Raw genomic sequence first — 24,703 nt, 5'->3', positions numbered from 1 at the left:
CTCGATGAAAGTGGTCAAAGCCAACATCCCTAAATATAATTGAGAAGCAGACAAATAACTTATGAACAAAACATAAAATCAATCATAAGTTTATTCGTTCACATATCAAATTTCATATTGATAAACATTGTACAGAGTGGTCCAGACACCTTTTGGAGACATTTTAGTCTTCTGTACGTGCTGAACTAAAATTGGTAGGTACCTCCGTGAACTTATTTGCAGGTCTGAAATCTGAAAGCAATGATGGGGTTGATTCAACATTGTTGTAATGGACAATATTATGCTTTGGTTTGAGAGTATTCCCATTACAACAATGAGACAATTACAATTTGGGTTAATAGACTTGTAACTAAATATACGTCGGTAAGCACTTATGTGGAACTCTTACCATTCTTAGCATTAATTCGTTATATTGTTTTAGTTGTCCTGTTTTTAAATATATTTTTGTACCACTAACAGGTGTTTTTGCTTCCTTAAAATGCAAAATCTGAATCATGACCACTTGTTCAATATGCATTCAGCACAAAATTCCGAAAAGAGACACCAGAAAGAAATTCCATTTTGAGATGGTATGGCATCTTCACGACATAATGGATATGTCTCATCCATTTCCAATGTACGTGGATGAACTGAAGGTCCGAATAACGGAAGTTGCTGCAAACATCCACAACAAAATACTGGAATGCGTGTGGAAAAAAATAGAATATTTATTGCTTGATGTGTTGTGTCCAAACGGTATATTCATTAAACATCTTTAAACATTCAATATAACAAAAAAATAAAATTGCAAGCTTTCAGAATAATTAGCTTTTGTTTCCTAAATTACCTTCGAGATGTGCCAAGATATTTGGATCACCCTGTATTACAGTTATAAGATTGTGAAATGAAAGTTAATACTGTATTTTCTTTTTGGAACATATATATGCATGTCAAGCAGAGATTGATATTAGCACAAAACATTATCTTGTAATACAATTTAAAATGAAGTGAAATGAAAAACAAAAACAAAATAAAACAAACACACCCCTCCCTCAGCAAAAAAAGCAACAAAAAAAAAAAAAAACATCAAAAAACAAACAAAAAACCCCAAAGAAACAAGCAAATCCAACATATTAAAAAAAAAACAAAAACAAAAAGGAAAAACCAAAGAAAAACAAAACAAAAACAACAACAAAAAACAAAGAAAAAACGAAAACAAAAAAAAACGACAAAAAAATCCAAAACAAAACAAAACGAAACAAAACATTATCACATCAGGTTTCAATGAGATCCAAATTCCTTGTAGTAACATTTTCATAATAAACAAAAAAATCATTACCGTGAACAATGTAAGGTTGTGAGTAATTTGTGAGTTGGCTTGTGATTCAAATGTGACAAAATGTCTCAAAACGGTTTTTGTCGGAAAGATCCTGATCTGGGGTGGCGCTGATATGATCTAAATGTGTCACAAGCGCCGTAAAACCCTTAAAAACAAAACAAACCACCCCCCCCCCCCAAAAAAAAACCAAACAAACAATAAAAAAACCAAACAAACCCCCCCCCCCAAAAAAAAAAAACCCCAACCCCCCCCCCCAAAAAAAAACAAAAAACAAAACAAACCCCCCCCCCCCCCCCCCCCCCCCAAATATCCTGATGTTTATAGTTCAAGTTTAAGCTTTAACTTGTGTAATTTTAGCAAAAAATCGATGTCCTCATTGTAAATAGTGAGCTTTGTTTCTTAACCCTGTCCTTAATAACCATAGGAAAATCGTCACATTCATTACAATACAACCAACAATTTTCTTATTCGGATGTCATTTGTTTACCTATCACCAAATTTAAAGAACATTTTTATAGTTAAAAAAAACCAAACAAACTAATAACATTGTGTTATAAAGCTCATTTTGCTGAGCAATGTTATGTACAGAATTAACTATTGCTTTTTTGGTTTAAGTAAGAAACATCTAATTTTGAATTGGGAGGGTGTGAAGTTTCGGGAAAAATGCTGAAAATGGATGGTAAAGAGAGAGCTAAATTATTTTTAAAAAATAAAATTTCCAAATTGTGATCCTTTTGACTTTACCTCTCTCCTGACCATTTCATGGGTTTTCCTCAAAACGTCATTATCACACAACATAATATAGAATTGTAAAACTCTAACTCAAAGGGAATAAATAAGAATATGCTATATATTTTGTTTATTACTTAGAACAAAAACAACAATATTCTTCAAATTGTGTGATGTACAAAAGAACACCGAATAAGAAAAATGTTGGTTGTATCGTAACGAATGTGACGATTTTCTTATAGTTGGTAAGGAGATGGTTAAATTAAAGTTTCTTCATTTATGTTGTCCGTCAAAATCAATAATGACACACGGAGTCACAAATAGCCACAAAGAATGACTATATTATTGTCAACAAATAAATCAGTTCGTCGGCTACTCTATCGCATTCTGGAAAAATGCATTAAAATTTTTATCCTTCTAATATTAATCAATTAAAATGACCCTACATTTTGTCAAAAACTCTCAAACCTGGGACTTAACTTCATTAAAAAAAACCTTCAGCATTTATATAGCACAGTGTCCACTAAACGTGCTCAAAGCGCTTTACACGTAGGCCCTAGCCAAAAGCAACACTTAACAAGTGTAGGACGAGACGTGATGTCTGTTAGGCGATATTACAATTTTTTCCGACAGACAATGTCGTTAACATGTTCTCATGTTACATACCTGAGTACGGTGAGAAAATGGGAGTAAAGAGCTTTCTCCAAAGACTCAACTCTGCCCAGAACGGGACTCAAACCCTGGACCTCCCGATCTGAAGGCGAGTGTCATACCACAAGACCACATAGCCGAACGCAATGACAGTCAATTGATATTTGAAGGGCGGATTTTTCTGGCCAAATTTTCAAAAATGTGTTGTGTGACAATAGTGTTGATGATGAAGACAGTAAAAATGACGAAAATGTTTGAAATCACACGATAGCCTAGTGATGAAGTCAATGATGAAGATGGATGATATGAACAAGTAATGCTGATAACGGTAACAGTAACATGGTAGAAATAATGATTCTGGGTGCTGTTGCTAATATTGGCCGTGATGATAATGACGATGATGGTGATAATGTGATGGTGATGATGATGATGATAGTGTTGTTATTATTGTTGATGATGACAGTGAGGATGATGATAATGATGGTGATGATGATTATGATAATGACAATGGTTATAATGTTGGCGAAAGTACTAAGAGTGACAATGAAAGAGGTAATGGTAAAATAATCTTAACAATGGTATTATTAATTATTATTATTTTCGGAACATCAACATTAACAACATTCAATGTTATCTGACAGTTATACTATAATGAAACATCAAAATAGAGGTGAATCATTTCAAACAGTACATATAGCTATAAATAGTAGATTTCGCATTAACTGTTCGTTTAATTTTATGTATTTCAATGTGACCATGATAAAACACGGTTTATTTAATTTCATGTTAGAAAGATTTTAAAAAATGTTATCTTTGTGTAGAGATACGAGTATAAAATTGTGCTGAGAAAAAAAACATTGTGAGAGTATACACGGCTTACGGTTTTACTTTTGTTGAACATTAAACCGAATCGAATATTCTAAGCAATGCGATAGAAACATCTCATTAAATTTGACTTTTACCCTCACTATAATCAGATAAATTGTCAGGTTATTTCAACAGTAATTATTAGTATAAACAAGATACTTCATTAATACAATGTAGGGGGCCTCGTGGGGGCATCGAATTTTGTCATTCGTAGAACCTTGTCAGTGAGGTCTTTCTTTTTCGACGCAGTAGATGGGGGCTCCTCAAGGCCTGAGCTAGACTCTGGTGTTTGTGGAGCCACCTTTGACTTGAAGGCGTGTCTAGGTTTGGACCATTTCTTAAGGAAATAAATCAATATTCCTCCGCCTAACATAAAGCTGACAGTGGACGCCACCGAGGCAATGAATATTGGAGCGATGTCCACTTTACTCTCAGACTCCGAATTCGAAGATTTATCTGAGCTGTCTTTCCCATTATTGTTTATTGTTGATCTGGTAGACGTTAGTTTCCGGTTTTGCTTTACTGTCGTTGTTGTAGTGGTAGATGTTGAGGTGGTCGTCGAAGTTGTTGAGGATGGTTTTAAAGTTGTCGAGCGTCTAGTCGTCACTGGCAATGTGTGTGTCGTGTCTGAAGTGCTTGGCTTTTGTGTTGTATCGATGGTATATGGAGCCGGAGTAAAATATGTTATTTGCGTTGTTGTGAGCGAAATTGGTTGCGGGGTTGATGTCGATGGCGTCGAAGTTGAATGAATTATTGTTGTAGGTGTAGAGGTAGATGTTGTGGATTGTGTGGTTGTAGTAGTTGTGGTAGGGGTTGTAACAATAATATCTATTGTAAAAGTTTCTGTACCAACTCCATTAGCTGCGGTCAGTGTCAAGTTTCCTTGGTGTGACATTGCTATTTGATGAATTTGAATTGCTGCTCTGTCTTTGATGGGCATACCAGGATATGATCCAGACATCATTCGGGTACCGTCTGCAAATGTCCATGTAATACTTGGGTAAGGATCGCCAGTCACAAGGCATCGAATGGTCAACGTCTCTCCTTCAAGGATGGTCACAGAAGAAGGGCAATTTTGTATGACAGGAGGTTCGCATAAAAGCTGCTGGGTGTCAACTTGTGACAAAGCAACAAACTCCAATCCGGCTGGCGCCGAGCAGATGACTGGATCTGAAGATCGTGCTGCGATGAATTGTGGGTACTTCTTTAACCACCTCATAAGACAGCTACACTGCCAACGGTTGCCGCCCAACTGTACTCGTTTTAAATGAACAAAGAATTGCTCTAGAAGTGAATCCAGGCTCATTAAATCATTGAATGCTAAGTCCAGTGACCAGAGATTAGGCATTTGGAGCATAGTATCTGGAGAAAATGATGTCAATTTGTTGGAACTTACATCAAGCTGCCGTAGGTTACTTAGTCCATAAAACATGGCTGGTCGTAACTCTGTAATTCCGATACCACTTAAATAAAGTTCTCGCAGCGATTGAAGATTCCAAAAGGCCCTGTCGTCAACTACTAATCCCGGGTTGTTGAATAAAAAAATAACCGTGAGATTATGTAATGTGATAAAAGTATTCGGCAAAAGTTCGCCTATTTTATTGTTTACTAAATCGATTCTTTTTAGGTGGATCAAATCTAGAAACGAGTCCTCTTCAATAGAAGTCAAATGAGTGAAAGAAATTGTTAAATGGTCTAGACCGGTCACGGTCTGAAAGTCTTTTCGTGAAAGATGGGATAGTGAGAACGGGGAATTTCGTGGCCCTACAATTGTCAGCAACTGTGTTTGAGGATTTAAGTTGTGTGGTGGATGTGACAGGTCAGTGGTAGAACACACAACTGCCTCTCGATTGTCATGAGTGTACGAGCATTGACACTGTGATGGACAACTCGTTATGGAGTTAAAAGTCATGGCTGTCACCGTGACAGGAAATAGAACAATAAATGATTAAAATGTAATTGGAAAATTCAAATATTGTAAATAGGCCATAATTTCTCAATGCACTTGATATTAGCCCTCCTCGTAACAGAATCAAAGTAAATAGGTGTCTTATATTGTTAATTTTATCTGTGATTTTTAGATCAAAATAGACAGGTTGCTGAACATTCCGCACACTGTTAATCCATTCAGAATAGTTTGCTCTTTTAAAATATCATATCATCGGCGCTAACAATACTCTTTAATCACATTAATTTATGCAATGTAAGTGTTGAGTAAGTGTACACAAACGTTCTGCCAATTCGACCAATCTTGTAATTTCCTTTCGAATATCATACAAATTACAGAATTAAACCGAAAGTGTACTATTTTGGTGGCCCTATTTTACCCAGTGGTAAAAGATTGAACAGATTAATTTCCACTCAAAATGTATCGCCAACGGCTAGAAAATTTAGATGTACCTGAAAGCTTTATTTTTAATCAATCACTCGTAATATTTTTTGACAGATCAGTTTCACTTTTTACATTAGCTACCCAAAGAAAGTCTCAAATAAAAGACAAAATTCACTCAATCTCAAACAAGACGTTCCGAATGATACTCAGATTAAAATCCAGTCGTGAATACAAACTGACCGTCTCGTGGACCATTGAACTGTGATTAGGGTCAAAATCAGTCGAAAGTCGTGAAGAGATTGTCCGTGAATTTGAGAGAGAGAGAGAGAGAGAGATTCCAATCGCCGATTGATTTCACCTAGGCCCTTGACCAATCGTCGACAACTTTCAGTTATGATAAGTTTGAGGTATGACGTTGGTAAGAAAGTCTGACTAGGGAGCTGTCAGTTTGTCAATATTCGGCATTGGGACAAAGTGACCATTCAGGATGTCTCTCGAATTGTGCTTATAGAGAAAAAAAAAATAGAAAAAAGGCAACAACCAACAAATACAGAAGATAGATGGTAATAGATGTATAGAGGTGATTTACAGGATTGTCATACAACACTCATTGTTCCAACTAATCAGGGTACCACCAAATGCAAGAAGAAGCGTTTAACTAGATTAGCCTATCCACCATACTGTTTACTGTTACATAATTTGTATGGCCAAATTGGACCCAATAAGTAAAAGGCATGCTCATGACCTGAGCAATGCCACTCCACGTAACGTTGTAGCGTATTCTAATTCACGTTTATACCTTAGTATACATAAGGGAATATTTTGGCTAAATATCTGTGACGTCATTCTGTGAACCGATCCTGTTCTCGATTTAAAATCTTTATCCTGGTATTTGAGGCCTACAAAAGTTGTCCCAGTCAAAGTCTTTCTCGACTGGGGATCAAACCGCAGACCATCAGATCGCGGAAAATTTGTTATCCTAATATTAACAATTTTGATCGATTAATAATACAACAGAAAGGACTCATGGGTTTAATTTATAACATTGAACACACGAAGACACAAACAAACCAGTCAGAATTGCATGTTCTTGAAAATGAAAGGGGGAAGAAACTCGGGTGAGGATGGAAATCCGTATGGCTTGTGAACATAATAAAAAATAATATCAAAGAAAGCTCAAAGAAAAATACATGTAAAGTAAAATAATATATCTGTTACCGCTTTGCAGAGTCACATTCTGATTAGAATTTAACAAACTTTTTATAACTAATCAGTAAAGACATGGAAGAGTGCATTAAAAAAAATAGAAATACAGTGCACTCCGGATAAGACGATGCCCAGGGGAACCGAAAAAAAATCGACTTAACCGAAAATCAAGGTAACCGGAGTGTAAACAAATGAGTAAAAATGCGTGAGAACAAAGCCAGCCAGCCAATCTTGAATAATTATGGCCCTAAAAAGGGCCGTTGATGGCCCTAAAAAGGGCCGTTGAAAAGGATGGCCCTGAAAAGGGCCGTTAAAATGAATGGCCCTGAAAAGGGCCGTTAAAATGAATGGCCCTGAAAAGGGCGTTAAAATGCATGGCCTGAAAAGGGCCGTTGGCAAACGACATCACTTCCTCTTGAAAAAATCAGAAATCTTCTGCTGAACCATCTGGCCATGATGGTGAGAATCAAGGAGGGCGTCTAACTTGAGAATTGCACTCGAGATTTCACCACTGCAACCTCTCTGCATAGCATACAATGCGAGCGACTGCAAGCTGTCCTGCACAACGGAATAGGCGACAGGAGGCTGAGCAATACCGAGATCGTCTCCACGTCTTCATGCTGTGCTTTCCGCTGACGTTGCTTGTTTGCATCGAATTGACCAGAGAAGTAGAGGTCCCTGTAGTGATCACGCTTCTTGAAAATTGTTGAGACTGAGTTGGCTGGTATGCCAAATTCCTCTGCTATGACTTTCTGTCGCTTGCCAGACTTCTCAACTGCATCGATCAGGTCGATCTTCCTCTTCAGTGATAGGGTTGTCAACTTTCTGTTTGCCATTTTGACTTGACTTGACTCGACTTGATTTGTAGACTTGATTTGAAGTTTTTTTTTTTTTTTTTTTTTTTTTTTTTTAGACCCAGGCCATCCTATCTAATGACCCTCTTAATTAGTAAAAATTGTATTTGTTAGGTTAATTATTATGTGTTTAGTAGTAGTAGCAGTAGGAAGGCTTTGGCATTAACTGCTTCTGTATCGTACGTTATGATTTTTTTTATTTTTTTTATTTTTTTTATTTTTTTTTTTATTATTATTTTTTTTTTTTTTTTTTTTTTATAAATGAAATAATGGTTGAAATATTAATGTTGCCTAACGCGTTCATAGAGGGTGGGGGTTAATTGGGCAGTTGGTCAGTTAGAGGTTATATTGGGTTGGTGGGTTGTAATAAAATTTTGTTACTTTTTTTTTTGATGATTTAAATTAACAATTAAATAGCTGTTCATGGTTGGATGTGGATAGTAGATAAAATGTGTTGTGATTGGTGGATGACAGAGATCCTGTACCAATCGGTTTATTGATGATTCAGGGCTGTTTGTAATGTTGTTTAGATAAATTGTCTGGGACTGACAGAGGTTTAGTAGGGGGGGGGGGGGGGTGTTGGATTCTGAGGGTTTTGATTGGTGGGAGTTAAAAGGCTGCAGCCTATCAGCTGATCAGAATATTCGAACTTCTGTAATATGGGGTTATTGTGGAAATGAGTTTAGGTTTAGGTTTTAGGTTGGATGGGGGGGGGGGGGGGGGGGGGGGGTGGGAGGTTTCTGAATTGTTTCTGTTGTTGGAATGGTGAATACACGGGTCAAACGTCTTGTGGGTTTATTAATTGTTGTGGTCGGTTGATGTTCTTGGGTTATTGCTAAATTATGGGAGTGGATTGGAACTGGTGATGAAGGTGGTTATGTTTTTAAAAGGAAAACTTTTGATTAATTTGTTAGTAACCTATTCCCTTGCTCCCTTAGGAGTCCAAGGGTGGCCACCCACTTTCCGCTCTCTAGCCGAGCGTCATTCGCTGCTTCAACTACTGTGCACGTGGTCTTTCCCTATGCAGCATTGGTTATTTTATTATTCTATGAATATAGTTAATTTTTCGATAAGGTTAGAATCGGGGGGGGGGGGGGGGGGGGGGGGGGCGGTTGTGACTGTGGGTGTACAAGGTGTACGTTTTAATATTATAAATATTGTAAATATTCTTCTTTCCGAGTCGGCCCCGACTGATCTCATCTGCATACATGTGGTCCACGGCAGTCTAGACGCCGCAGCGCAACTGTTTCAGCCGCGCTTCAGGCGGGTTGGGCGGGACTAGACCCCTCCGGCATGCTGCGCGGCACACACATTGCCCCGCGCCGTCCCCGCCGTGGGCCGTTGCGCCGAGTTCGCCGGGGCCGCATCGGAAAGAGAAAAAAAAAAAAAAAAAAAAAAAAAAAAAAGGGGGGGATTATATCTTACTAAACACTTGTGTCACGTCCTTTCCTTGGAGGTTTGTTATTGTTATTTTGTTGAGTTTAGTATAAGTGGGAATTTTTAGGGGGGGGGGGGGGGGGGGGGGGGGGGGGAATGTTGTTTTGTATGTTAGTATTAGTATCATTAATTATTAGATGTTTTTATCTGCCACATGATCTTTTAGAGCCGAAATAGGGTCTGTGTTCTCTATTCTAGCTATAGTTTTGCAATCAGATAAATAAAAATACAAAAAAGGTGGTACTCTGCATTTTTCCTTGGCGAGATCTTCTGTCGTTTATGTTGGTATTCTTTTCCGTCTCCGTTTGTATCAGGGTGATGGGAAGGGGGCTGTCTGTATTGTCTATCTAGATGTGGGGTAGGATTGGATGTACTGTGTGGGGGAGGGGGGCGGGGGTGGGGTAGAAACAAAGGAAAAGGTAGAATTAGTTATATACAGAATGGTTCTGATTATATTATTGCGGAGGCCGAAGAGTTAGGAGAAGGATGATGGATTCATCGGGTTGTGTATCATTATCAATGCTGAGAGAGAAAGGGGGGGGGGGGGGGGGGTAAGAATAGACATGGACGCACCTCGTTGTTTGTAACTAGGTTGTTTGGCAGTGAAGTTGGTGAAAAAGTTATGGCTATATCAGTGTGGTAGAGGGGGCGAAAGGGGAAGTTAATATAGAAAAGGATAATACTACAGCAAAAGTAAGGGAAGGAGGAATAACTAAATACTAGGGGTAGGAATATATAATAGTAAGTGATCAGTCAGGTAAATGATCGATAACAGAGGTGTAAATAATATATGTATAAATAAAGTTTGTAAAGCTAGCTAGGGGGGGGGGGAAATAAAAAGATGTCTACATCACGTGGGGTTCCCAAGCGGTCACCCATCTAAGTACTAACCACGCCTGACGTTGCTTGACTTCGGTGATCGGACGAGAACCGGTATTTTCAACGTAGTATGGTCGTAGACTTGATTTGAAGTTGCGACGATGTAAATTGTGAGATGGATAAATCAAAGCTGTTCGATACTTCTTAAGTACATTGAGCGCGGACGTCAGGGAAAGCACCTACGTCACATTGGCGTGCGCCAATCGTTCGCGGATTTTTTTAACCAATGAAAATTCTTACTGGAATTTATTTTAACTGATGGAAATTCTTGTTTATTTGTGATTTTATTGTGGTCATGAGTGATAATAACATCGACTTATGCGACATCGACTTATGTGGAGTGGTTTTTTTTTTTTACTAATGTTATATAGGAGGACGGGGGTGGGACCAAGAAAAAAAATCGACTTGGGTAAAAATCGACTTAGGCAACGTCGACGTATCCAGAGTGTACTGTATACGCCAAAGAGATTTGAAAGACTCGAACCCGAGTTGTAATAGGCATAGTAATCACCAAACAAATGATATATATCTTACACCATTTCCTACGGTTCTGGTCTAAACACGATAGATTCGATTTTGTTAAATAGCCATTTACAGAGGTACTGAGAAGTGCGGGACGGGAGGGTTTGTTTGTGGCAACTTCGAACCAAAGGCAAGCATTTCGAAACTTATCCAAGAACTCAATTGGAAAATTGCCTTAAGAAGAACCCAAAACAAATGAGTTGTTCTTTACAACGCCCTCAGTGGGTCAACGGCCATTCTCGTTGATCAATTGACCATAAAACAGGAGGACATGGAACTCCTCAATATCGTTCACCATTCGATACTCCCGAAAGGACGCGCACCTTTATTCATTTCCCCTCCACCATCAGGATTTGGAACTCTCTTCCAAGCAGGGTTTTCCATTGCACTTTTTATATAAACTTTTGTTTGATATCTTTGTAGTGTGTAAGATCTCTCAGATTATAATGTTACTCAGATATCTACACAAGGCTTAATCCCTGATGGGGTCTAATCTGTTTATATTTTGGAGTCGAGCTATTACAATTTGTTATACTTTAAGCAAAAATGTTTATTCTCTAGATCAAGCGTTTGGGATGGTTAATCGGGGGAAAAATCCACAGTTACTGAGAGTAGTGAATTAATCATGTTTAATGTTGCTGTTTGCTGGGGACCCCATGTAAAGCGCTTTGAGCACGCTAAGTGGATATTGTGTTATATAATGCTTGAGATTTTTTTTCATTACTCACAGCTTTGTGGTCTTGTGGACTCTCAGCGTCTGTAATGTGGGTCCCTGGTCGGAGTCCAGTGAGGACGATGCAAAGTAATGCCATTAAAAAAGGCTCTCACATTCTCTCATTACATTCGGTGCAAAATGAGTACCTGGTCTGTAACAGCGTTGTCTCTTTCGAAAACCGTTTGTTGCTGTTGTTGTTGTTGTGTGTTTGTGATGTATTAGTGCCCTAAAAGCGCCATGATTGTTCCTATAAGTTTTGGTGTTAATTTTTTACCATTTGTGAAGCGCGTTGGATACATTAATTGTACATTGCTCTATATAAAAGCTCGTGCAAATTACAACAACATAATTACAGTCTACAATAAAAGAGTATTTAGATAGTTAATTATATTTGAAGATAATCAGATAACATTCCAAGAACTGAACACATTATGAGTGATGTGTAATCTTTGGCGACCGCGGATGACCACTTTGATCTGTGCTTGACGTATGTTGTTATCTATTTGAAGACAACATTTGTCATATCAGCAAGACTATCATCATAACATTGTGGATGGAGTTTAATGTTTCTATTTTTAGTCATGGATTACAGGGACAGGAAATCTCAACATAGTTTTACACAATTATGTATGATTAAATGGTTATCAAAATCACGTGATTTCAACTTCACCAGCGTGCCATGCAGACCACTTTCTTTCTTCCTCCTCTTTTTATAATGTGTGTTTTAATAAAAGCTTACAATTTTGTTTCCTTCATTCAATTTTATCTGATGCACATAATTTCCTTATATCTTGTAAAATATACATCTTCCATCTCAATATTATTAGACCATTTTACAACGCTAGATTAAATCTAGGCAAATATCTGTTTAGTCGTGAGCCCTGGTTATAGCAGCAATCCGGATTCCCCCCCCCCCCCCCCCCCCCCCCCCCCCCCCCCCCCCCGCCTACCTTCCGCCACGGCGATATTTGGCGGGAGATGACCACTGGGTAGTGACTTTAAAATATTGAGAGGGAATGCAGGGTAGCCCGCATCAAAATCATAATGGACAGAGCCCCTAGTACGTATAAGTCGAACAGAAGTTCCTGCAATGCATCTTGTACGTCGCATCCCTGATTCCATAATGGCGTGCTAATAAGATACAGAAGAATACACTTCCTTGGGGTGGGGTGGGGGGCGGGGGGGGGGGGGGGGGGAATGGATGTGACGTTTCCTGTGAGAGAAACTCCCTGGAGTCTACTCCAGTAAGAAGAGACATCGAATGGCTGCCAATAGACTATCGGGAGCCACGATATTATCAGTAGAGCAGGATCGCTTACTTGCATTCGTTGTAGGATCTGTCTAGAAAACGGTAGGGGCTGCCTGAAGCCGGTGATCGTAAAATACTAACGAAATAGTGAAAATGGAGAGGCTTCGTATAGGAACAAAACAGACAATGGACGTTTCGGGTACAAACCCTTCATCAGCACAACAATACACAAAATTAACGTGGAAAACAAATAAAATAAAATGCAAAATAACTTGTATCGTCTGTACTCAGCGGTGGTTGCAGTATGAATAAAGCGTTAGCTAACATGTCCATCAACGACAAGGGACAGAAGCCACAATCACCAATCATTACATGGTAATGGTAGCGGTAATGACGACACCGATCCAGAGGCACCGGCCACTCTATCTAATCGAAGTGTATTAATCACAATTGAGGCCGAGATCAGCTGCCACAGACATATTGACTTTCCCAGCACTGCTGCTCTGCGGTATAGTATTCGTAGTCATGGAACCATATCAACCCGAAGCCCAATACAATCCACTTTTATAATTCTGGTATCTATCGAAGGTGTGACAAAACTAATCCAACCCAATTCACTTTACACGTTTACTTATCAAATCACACAACAGTGGCGGGGATTATATGTTGTTTACTTAAGGCGCCAATAGGCTGGAATAGTCCTTTGAAGATTGTTTAATGTATCAGCATTAAGTAAGGTTCAAATCATCATGTATAACTCAGAACATACCATCTTTGGAGTTGTCTTGAATTTTGAAACTTTGTTTCAGACTAACATCCATCCTTTGGAATCAGGAATCGATTTAATTTGAATCCAAACTTTTTCCAACACTGTTCAAAAAGGTCCACCAGCATGTAATACTCTGCGACTCACAGCCTCAATTTGGTGTTTTTTGTCGAGGAGAAACAGGTCGGTGGTTGAGATCAAACGTCGCTCGGCGACAATTTCTAAATTTTACAGGAGAGCCAAAACGTTACAGTTTAACACTAAGCGTTTAGATAAAAATACGTTGCATGTTTTTTTTTTTGTATTATCAAAACTAATAAGAGTACAAGTTTCTCGAAATAGACCCTAAAGCCCGTGAGGACGAATTGAAAAATTGATTTTATCATCATCAAAATTAATTTAGTTACGTTTCAATACTGTTCTACTCTGAAAAGAAACAAAAAACACATTTTAAAAATTTTGACCAGAAACTTCTGACATCGATCGAGTAAAATAACACTGATCTTGTCAAAAACTCTCTGGTCTGGGTCTTCACTGGTCTTCAAAGAAGTCTCAAGTTTGAGTAAGAGTTTTTGACAAGAAAAGGTTAAATTTAATCGATCGATACTTGAAAGGCGAGCTTCCTGGCCAATTTTTAAAATGTGTTTTGTTGTTTTTTTAAATTCATAGTACACCTGCTGTCAGCCCACTTTAGCTTATTAAAAGGCAGACTCTTATTTTCAAAATCAAATTACCCGTCCCTCCCTTTATCAGACGTCAACCGATCGCTTTAAATAGATCATGAAGTAGGTGGCTCTTGTTGGTTATCAAGTCAGAAATGTCGAAAAACCTGTTTCCTTCTTGGCATTGGAAAGAAAAATGTCAATAAAAATTGTTTCCTTTCTGAAAAACTGAAATAGATCGATCGGCTTCGTTTAAAAATCAATGCAGGAAAAATTATGTGCATTTTGTATAGCAAGTGTCTATTGGAAGTACCATGAGCAATGCACACAAAGTCCAGTTTATTCCCATAATTCATCAAGCGATATATCCAGTTTTATAAAATCTTGCCTTTTGCATCTTTTAAAATGATGGTATCCGCCAAGCCAATGCAAGAATCTAATTCAAACCTAAATTGATTGATTAAGGTGTGTAAGGTACCATACTCAATGAACTATTGCAACCACAATAAAATTTTGCAGATGCTCACTTATGTCGAGACATATATTGAGTGAATGCGTTTATTGCCAAATTAAGTCCCTTGATCAATGACTTGAGAAATGATAACAAGAACTCACTCCTTTGTGAATAGCATCTATGTATTTAACTTATTGCTTGTTATTATGTGTGAGTTTTATTTCAAACGGACGGACTCATCAACCATTTTGAAATATTTTTTTCACGAGAGTTGTCCTTACTGCATGCAGCCCTCATTTTGTGGGATATAACTAAGGGGTACACTTAATGGTAAACGCATTTCCCTATAACCGTGGCCTTCGTAAAGTTATGGCCTGACACTGACCAAAAATGACGTTAAAATGCCAGTCTTTTGCCACAAAAGAAAACAAATCATGAGTTGTATTCAATAGTTCAACCAATGAAAAAAACTTGTTTCCATGAGCTCTACTAACGACACTAAGCGGTGCAAAAACCAAATAATGACGTCAAACTGCCAGTCCTTTTGGATTTCAGTATCAGGCTATAACATAACGATGGCTACGTTATAACTCAGTCATTTCTACAAATGTTTTACAATAAAAGACTCCAGCCAAAATGTAGGTGCGTAACTACCAAAAATGATCCAGCAATCATTCAGAAAAGATATATAATAAAGACCTTTTAAACATATATTATGTCCCCAATAGCAACTTGAGGTCAAGCAATGACCAATCAATCCTTGTCAAACCTTTGGAACTCTCTCCCATCACACGTGAGATGCTCGGATTCGTTGACAACTTTCAAATATTGCTTAAAGTTTTATCGTTTTACGTGATAATGTTGCAATACTATTATTATATTTTGTTTTTGTTAAATTGAATTCGTATCACTTTCCCATCAAACTTGTCTTACTGTAATATGTTTTGTTTTATATCACTGTAAAGCGCTTAGAGCCTGTGACAACGGGTAAAGCTCTATATAAATGTCATTTATTATTATTATTATCATCATCATCATCATCATCATTATTATTATTATTATTATTAATATTATTATTATTATTATTATTATTATTATTATTATTATTATTATTATTATTATTATTCTCAACAAGCAGCCAGTCTGATGAAGTGGTGTCAAGACCAACTTTTACCGTTTTATTTGTTTTATCTTTAATTTTATCTTTCTCACAAAAACTACAGCATTATAGAATTTTTACTGGCAGCACAAACTGAGAGTTTGAGGAAATAATCACTACTTTGGGCAATAACTTTTGAGCACTGTAAACATTGAACGCAGAATTCAGTATACGAATGGCCCTGCGACTTACGTAGAAGCTTTAGAAAGATAATGTTATCCATCTCGTCATACTTTTTTTTTTTCTATGACTCACAAATCTATTTTGCGTGTATACTTTTCTTGGGCCTTATTAACAAATCTGTCGGATGAGAATTATGAATTAAATGTAGATAAACAGACAAAGGAGAGAGAGAGAGAGAAAGAAAGAAAGAGAGAGAGAGAGAGAGAGAGAGAGAGAGAGAGAGAGAGAGAGAGAGAGAGAGAGAGAGATAGATAGATAAATAGATAGATGTTATCATCAATGTACTGCCCATAAGCTAAGCAGGTAGTAGACTTAATTTATTTTTCTTTTTCATTTGTATTAATGAGAATAGTATTAATCGCATCGCCCACATGTCTTTACTATATGTAAAATCTATTATAAAGTCTTTCCAGTCTATGCCAAGATCGTGTCGACACGCCTTCTTGACTAATTCTTAATCGATCTGTTACCGTGATGCTAATTTATCTTTGAATGCCTCCTATGTCTTGTGAATGACAATGTTAGAAATAAATGGAACGTTAGAATTAGGCTATCAATTCCACTGGCACCTCGTAATCTGTATCGATTCAATGCAAACGAGATACGAATAGTTGTCGAATTAACTCTAGACCTCCCCCGAGTGTCACCCTCAATTCACCTGTCAAATCGTGGACTTAAGTAGTTTATAAAATGTGGTTTTGGAGTAAATCCAGTTGATAAGGCGCAATATGAAACGGTTAAAAAACAAAATGTGATCCAACGCCTCAAAATGGTAGCATGTCTGGATTGTTTAGATGGTAATAATTGAATTTATAGTAAAATACTAGTATAATATAGATAGTGGTGTTTGGCAGTTATATACACTCCAACACGGTTTCCTCGAACTCCCCGGGACATGCAAAAAAGTTCGAGGAAACTGTAGTTCGAGGAAACCGTACCTTGCCAAAACAACTTGATGGATAGGGGGGAAAAAAAAAAAAGGGGGGGGGGGGGGGGGTACAGTGAGGGTCAGCGGTTTGGTCTTAGCTTCGAACCTGAAAGATACTTAGTTCAATTATTCACCGCGTTACGTGGCCTTCAACAAGCTACCTCTCCATAGCTCAATTTGCAGCGCTGAGCTGCCGTGGGCTATTCCAGTCTACCCTAAGACAAATATCCACTTGAGGATGTATAAAGGGAGCTTTATTGTTTATTTACTTTATTGCCTATGTTGAGGGTTATAACTTAATACACATATGTTACAAGAAATTGGGGTCTGTGTGTGTGTGTGTGTGTGTGTGTGTGTGTGTGTGTTGGGGGGGGGGGGGGGGGGGGGGGGATTGCTGTATTACAACATTCATTAACTGTCGTATTCAAGCATTAGGAAGCGCGTGGTATTGAGATTAGAACAAATGGGGAAGTGATAAGAATGAGCAGAGGAGTGTTGGTTATGAGAAACGGCGATGGAGTCTGTGTATGCGTGTGTTTGTGTGTGTGTGTGTGTGTGTGTGTGTGTGTGTGTGTGTGAATGTTTGTGTTTGTGAGTGTGTGTGTGTGTGTGTGTATCATATTGTATATCTGCACTGTAGATAGATTACACAGTAACCGTCAATATCACAGTGGTCGAAATCATAGGTCGCATTAAAAAAAAAAAAACTTCAATTAATCTAATTAGGTGAAATGAGTTCGAGGAAACGGTGCTCGGGGTAAAAATTAGTTCTAGAAGCGAATGGAATGATAACAAAGATTAATAAGGAAAATAATCGGGACATAGAATGAGTTCGAGGAAACCGTGTTCGAGTAAACCGTGCTGGATATATCAGGGCCAGGACAAACTAAATAATTATAATCCAAGACAAGGGCAAGTTGGAAAGCGTATAGGGGGATGGGATGGGAGAAACAACAAGTGATATCCCTGTCCATGTGTGTATGGGTGTGTGTGTGTGTGTGTGGGGGGGGGGGGGGGGGTCAATTACCACTTGGGGACAAGTTCGCTCTTTAAAAGGCCTACTTAAATAGCAGAGTCTGAAACAATTTGGCGTACATGTCATACACTCAAATGGTTGCAAATGCAAATTATTATAAAACCTAACATAAGTAGAGAACAATAAATACACCGTTTCTTTCAAGATCCCAGGCCTGGGCTAAACCAAATGGTCCCATTGAAGAACAGGACAGAGAGGGGTGACAGTAAATGACATGGAATCCTAATGGTATAGTATAGAGATAAAGAGATAGTTTAGTCAGATGTTAACCCATGAAGTCCACCAAGAGGGGGCGTGATTATGACAAGTTGCGGTCGTTTTAATGAAAGTGAAAAAGGTACAAAAAACACACATCACAAAGGACGATTCTAAATATACCTGCAATCTTGGGTCACAGGCGCCAAAGATTAAAGCCTAAATATGTCCCAACAGACCTTGAGACGGTGTTTATCGCCAAAAGGGAAATAAGTACGAGATGATTATTCATTCTCATATTTAATTAAGACTCTCAGAGTTAGGGTGATGATTTTTTATTTAAAAAAAAAAAAAAGAAGTAAAAGTTTCACTTCTCACCGACAAGTCAAATGCTGGGCAAAGCCATTTAACTATCTACCTACCACTATATGATTCCAGGCAGGGGGAGCCAAATGGTCTCAATCCTGTTCCAGAACAAGAACATGGAAAGAATAAATGATACAAGGGCGATGGGGAAGTCAACAAGATAATGGGTCAATCAACAACCAGCCCAAGACGGCCAACTTCCCCCTACCCTTAGGGGAATTTCACCCACAGAATTCCAGGACGAGTACAAAATCTCACAGCAATACCTATTGGAATTAATTATCCCCCTATTAGTATTAGAAGACATTACTGTTATATTTCTGGAATATGTATAATTTCAAGCGGCTGGTTCTTTTAAAATCAAATTTTACAAAATATCATTAAATTAAAAGACTAAACTACCGTTCCTGGTGTCGTCGTCATCTTATTAGTAGTAGTAGTAGTAGCAGTAGCAGTAACTGTAATAGTAATAGTTGTTGTTGTTGTTGTGGTAGTAGTAGTAGTAGTAGTAGTAGTAGTAGTAGTAGTAGTAGTAGTAGTAGTAGTAGTAACAATGTTAGTAGTAATAGTAAAACACAGCTGTGTATTCAGTCCACGAGTGGACGGAAAACACAGTTCCAAATACAAAACTAAGAGGAGCGAAACAGCGAAACGAATCCCAATTTACGACTTGAAAACGAAAACGAAACCAGACGTCAGACGTCAAGAATCACTAGAGTTGAGTGACTAAGTCAGTGGTCTTATTGTCTTATGTTCGTTTTCTCTGCAAGGCGTTACTATCTAGTTTCAAGAAGCGTTATTGAAAGCCCATGAAAGATGGACTGGCACTCTTTTGCCTTAATTTGAATACTTTGGTGAAGTGAGAATGAGAAGCTGAAAAAATGCGTTCACTTTCTTCGGACTCGGTCACGGTCCTCAGTCGTCAGTCAATGAAAGGTGCCAATAAGGAAGAAAAAAAACATAGATGACAAATCTTTGGAATCTGGGATGTTTTCATTTAATAAATATAAATATGTATACTAAATGATAAGTAAAAAAATACGACAGAGGTAATTTTTGTCAAAATTAGGATGATTACAAAAATGAAGGCTGTCATTATCCCCAGGCCCAGACACCTGTCTGCTGGGGATAATGAAAATTCGTTATTCCCAGACAATTTGAAACTCCTCTCTTTTGAACAATTTTTCACATTCCAGAATATGGAATATTTCCAAATGCACATAGAAATAAGGAAAGTTAATAAAATATCTATATTAAAAACATAAAATGAACCAACATTAAATCAGTTGTGTGTCATGGCTGACTGGTTTAGTCGTCTGCCCTGGAAGTTTTTCCAGAATCGACGTTGCGGGTTCAAATCCTGGTTCCGCCACTTTTTATTTTTTAAATTCTGTCTTCTTTTTACAGAACGTTGCAAGGGATAAATGTCCCATCCATCCTCCCCCCACTTCTTTTTTTTTTTAACTCTCTCTCTCTCTCTCTCTCTCTCCCTCTCTCTCTCTCTCTCTCTCTCTCTCTCTCTCTCTCTCTCTCTCTCTCTCTCTCTCTCTCTTGGTTCCTTTCCAGTGTCTAGCAAATTGTCATAATCGTCCCCACTCCGATCTCAAAAAGTGTCTAAAGAGAATAAATAATTAAAAAGCAAACAAACAGAAATATTCCGAGAGCGACCAAATGGTCAGATAGAGGAGAAAAAAACAAACAATAATTATTTTTAAAAATAAAAACAATTTTAAGAAATTCATGTTCAGAAATGGAACAAAAGGCCAAACAAAAAAGGAGAAAAGAATAGACTCGCTCAAAAAAAAAAAAAAGAGGTAGGGGGGAGGATTGATGTGACATTTATCCCTTGCAACGTTCTGTAAAAAGAAGATGGAAGTTTAAAATAAAATAAAATTAAAAAAGTGGCGGAATGAGGATTCGAACCCACAACGTCGATTCTGGTAACACTTCCAGGGCAGATGACTAAACCATTCGGCCATGACACCCACTTCGAAGTCGACACATATTGTGTATATGTAGTAACATAGATATTTTATTAACTTTCCTAATCTCTATGTGTATTTGGAAACATTCCATATTCTGGAATGTCGATAATTGTTTAAAAGAGCGGAGTTTCAAATATGTGTCACGGGATAACGAATTTTCATTAATCACAGCGTAAAATGAAACGAAGTGGTTATTCAGAGTCGACTCTGGATAACTGTAGATGGTTATTCAGAGTCGACCCTGGATAACCATGTGTACAGATATTTAGAGCCGAGTAGCCTATCGAGTTGAGTTCTCGCGAGATGAGTTTCTTTCAATTTGATACCAGTTTACTACTTTGTTACTTTGGCAATTTTAGTGCCAAATTCTTAAAACTTGGCGATATTTCAACTTCAGTCGCTTATAAATAAGAATCTTTAATCAATTGCAAAACATATTCCATCAACAAAGCAAATTTAAATCATTTCTTAAATCGATCAGCCTAACTTATTATCTCTCTATTACCAAATGATATCTATAAACATAATATGAATATAGAAGGGTGGCTGAGAAGGAGAGAGAGAGAGAGAGAGGAGGAGAGAGAGAGAGAGAGAGAGAGAGAGAGAGAGAGAGAGAGAGAGAGGAGAGAGAGAGAGAGAGAGAGAGAGAGAGAGAGAGAGAGAGGAGGAGAGAGAGATTAATGAATTGAGTTTTAATTTTTTTAAAAATTGTTTTATAATTAGACACAAGTTGTAATGAATTCTATTAACAAATTCAGAACAATCAAACAAAAACAAAACAAAAATTAAAAAGGAAGAAAAAAAAAAAAAGGCACGCTTATAAAACTTATAAAATCGCCAAATTAATGTACTATCATGCTACAGCTAAAAAGTACACAAATATTTACACCCATTTGCTCCATCCCCTTTCCTTTCGATCATCTTCTCATTCATGGCCACCATGTGTCTTGTGATACTTTTGACATTTGGCGCCAGTGTGTCTAGACTAACGTCATAAATAAAGGAGTGTCACCAAAATTCATGCAACTGAGCAGAGGTGTCAAAAAATGATAGAAGGCATATTATTGGTTTTTTTCCCCCCTGAACTACCACTGAGCAAAAAATGTTTGACATGACAAAAACAACGGAACATTTATGAACAAATCCTAAAATCCCAGAAATCCGCGGAAGATTATCATCACTGGTCCCACTATATTTTTAAAAATAAATTTTAAAAAAACAATATTTTTTGGTGCAAAATCTCGAAAATTTGCAAAAAATTGAAAATTTTGCGGCCGCAATGCAAAAAACTGCCATGACAGAAGAGACAAGAAAATACCAAAAAGTAAAACGATTTTTCCCGTAGGGTTAAACAGAGGTGGGAGAGAAGAAAAAACAGAAAAATTATGTGGTTGGTAACTGGAAGTTCATCACTCATAACTGTCTACAGCCCCGACTCTGAATAACTAGACAGTTATTCAGAGTGGACTCCCCGACTGAATAGCCGTAGACAGTTATTCAGAGTGGACTCCCGACTGAATAGCTGTAGAGTGTTATTCAGAGTCGACTCTGAATAAACGCAGCCAAAGTGAAATGTGTGGGGATTTCATCAGTTTAGTCAGTCATAGTCTTTTAATTTTAATATATTAGTTTCAATGAAATTTAAATTTCTCTGCTATTACAACAGTGCAATTTAAATGCCTCCATCATAACTTCAAAAGTAATAAAAGTTGAATTATGTACAAATTTTTACTTGACAGCTTAATCAGTAGCATGAAATAGAAAAAGGAAAAATCAGCAGGATGGATGGAAATAATAAAGATCCAATAAAATCAGCAACTGATAGGTAAGTGATCTGTTAACACGTTTTTATTATCTATTTGACAATGATCTAATTTACTGCTTTATAGACAACTTATTTGGACCATAATGTGGAGACTGTAAAATTGGCATTTTTCCCCCCTCTTCATTTGTTTTTAAAATTTTTGTTATAATAATAGAATCTTATGAATTGATATACATTTATCCAAACGAGCAAAACTCTGCAGGTTTTTCAGTCATAATTAAAAGTTTTAAAAAATTTCTATTCTGATAAACATCTATCTTATTAACTGATGCTCTGTATTACTGACAACGATTTAGTGTTATCTAAGATATAGGAGCAAATTATTGTTAGAATTGTTGGTCGCTCTTCACAAATAGATATATAGATTTATTTTCTGTCTAAAAAGCTATGGTAGAGTTAAAGCAAGAAAGACCCCCCCCCCTTCTTAAACAGTTTTATGAGTTTTTAATACAATAATCCAAATTATGAATATGTATGTTGTTAATTAGATTAATATATATTTTAAAGAATTATCATCATTTGTATGAAAAAAAAAAAAACTTAATTATTGATGTCAATTTTTGTGCAAGATTTCTTTTTGACTCACAGTCGAAGTCCTTTTTTTTTCACAATAGGAGTGAAACACTGAGTGGACAAGGATGCTTCTTCAGTGAAGAAGATTTTCAAAGAGTTATGGGTCCAGGACCTTGTCTTCTAGAAAGACTTCATGCTATTGCTTCTCGTCCAAAGACAGAAGAAATTAGGAAAAAAATCAAAGTTGATATAGACAGGAGTATTTTTACATCCTTACCCAATGTCAAAAAAGAAAAACTGACGAGAAAATTTGTTGGAATGAATAAGGATTATTCATCTTGTGAAAACCACAACTACATTGAAAATACACCAGAAAGTGGAAAACAGGAATTCAATAAGTCTGACAATCAAACAGTAATTCAGGAGACAAAAAGTCCTTCAGTTGGCGATGGGCTTGATAAAATGACAACAGTGATGGAAGTCTCAGAACTTTCTTCAACTGTTGATGTGAATAATGGCCAAAGTCAAAAAGAAATTGATATTGGCAATATAGATTATAGCAAGAAAGTGGACAGAGATATAATTGATTGTTCAAATCAAAATGAGGCTTTCCAGACAAATAAATTAAATCAAGATTGTGAAATTGATGGTGAAACTTTATTAGAAGCTCCCAAAAATTGAGTGCAGATGAGAATTTGTCAACAACAACCAATCCAGATGAACAGATGGCTGATCCAAAGGTCAGTGGAATCAGTGGTCTTTTTATTTCGTCAATAATTCCAATGCATGACTAAATATTGTGATATTAATCTTTTTAAAAAATATATATGTAATGGTACATTGGAAATTATAATATTCTAATTTTTTTTTTCTCCTGTCAATGATGACTCACAAATTTTGTTCACTTTATGTTATTGGTGTCTTATGAATTCAGTATTCAGTGCATGATCTGATACTATTGACTCCATAAGACAAATTTTACGTATTGTTCAAAGATTGCATGAAAGGATCATATTCCTTTGTCATTTTAATTAAAAAAATAATATAGTGTTGTTTTCCCTATGATTTGCTTTAATTTTAGACCTGATAGTCGACACCTCATCTGTCATTTGTTCCTTTGTTCTGAATAATCCTAAGAATATGTGAAAATCTTGATTTCTTTGTACAGGTTGTACAGGGCGATACTGTCAACGAGTTGTGTCTTCCCTCTTCACCAAAAATAGAATTGGAGCAAAATATGTCTGCTGTACAGAACAAAGACGAAGATGTGTGTTGTTTGGTCATGCCAAATCCCTCTGATGAAGACAGTGATGACGAGGATGTAAGTCTGGTGAAAGATGGAATACAAAATAATCTCCCATGAAGTAGTGGGTTATTAGTAGAGCATTATGGTTAAAACTTTTTAACATAAATCTTTTCATTTTAAGACCTTTTTGATGTCAATATAGTATTTTTAAAACTTACATTGAATTTTTATTTCAACTCATGTACACATTTAGTCATTCACCAAGTAGTAATGAGATAGTAGGACCGAATCAAGACCTATTCCTTTAACTCGACTAAAACTTTTAAACTTAATAATGCTTTTCATTCATAGCCCTTTCCATCTCGACAATGTTTGAAAAAAAAAAGTTAGTTTTGTTAAAGAACAATTTAAGTCACTAACCAAGAAGTATTGGTAATGTGGGAACTAATCTAGAACTAATGTTTTAATAGAAAGATACTTTAATTTTCAGTGTGGATATCTTCAAATCATTTCTCCCATATCAGACTATAGTTGCAGACCAATCCATTTTTACAAAGAGAAAGTCACATCACAGTTATCGATCTCTTGTTAAAAATGGAGTCCAAGTCACTGTGCAGTGACTGCTT

At 37.0% G+C, this 24,703-nt stretch overlaps 1 protein-coding gene and 1 non-coding gene across 5 annotated transcripts in view; one reads left to right on the top strand and one right to left on the bottom strand.

Moving 5' to 3' along the window:
• Positions 1-10,236: 10,236 nt before the first annotated feature.
• On the bottom strand, positions 10,237-10,355 carry LOC144972134 (5S ribosomal RNA). The gene has a single exon (XR_013645285.1). It is a non-coding gene; the product is annotated as a 5S ribosomal RNA (ribosomal RNA).
• A 12,850-nt stretch (positions 10,356-23,205) lies between these two features.
• The window catches only part of LOC144971547 (little elongation complex subunit 2-like), a 107,906-nt gene continuing 106,408 nt past the window's right edge, over positions 23,206-24,703 (top strand). For 3 of the 4 annotated variants that reach the window (XR_013645150.1, XM_078912568.1, XM_078912567.1), the window contains exons 1-2: positions 23,421-23,571; positions 24,000-24,152. Coding sequence is in view for 2 of the 4 variants with exons in the window: in XM_078912568.1 (XP_078768694.1) it covers positions 23,557-23,571; positions 24,000-24,152 (168 nt within the window). In the remaining 2 variants the exon portion in view is untranslated. Of the gene's footprint in view, positions 23,572-23,999; positions 24,153-24,703 lie in introns of all 4 variants that reach the window. The other variant, XR_013645151.1, reaches the window with a different exon arrangement.

The sequence above is a fragment of the Berghia stephanieae genome, chromosome 4, assembly GCF_034508935.2.
Source record: "Berghia stephanieae isolate SIO BIC M18660-M18661 chromosome 4, UCSD_Bste_1.3, whole genome shotgun sequence".
In the NCBI taxonomy this organism is placed as follows: domain Eukaryota; kingdom Metazoa; phylum Mollusca; class Gastropoda; order Nudibranchia; family Aeolidiidae; genus Berghia; species Berghia stephanieae.
Note: the sequence above shows the minus strand (reverse complement) of the source record. Positions and strands in the feature narration are given on the sequence as shown.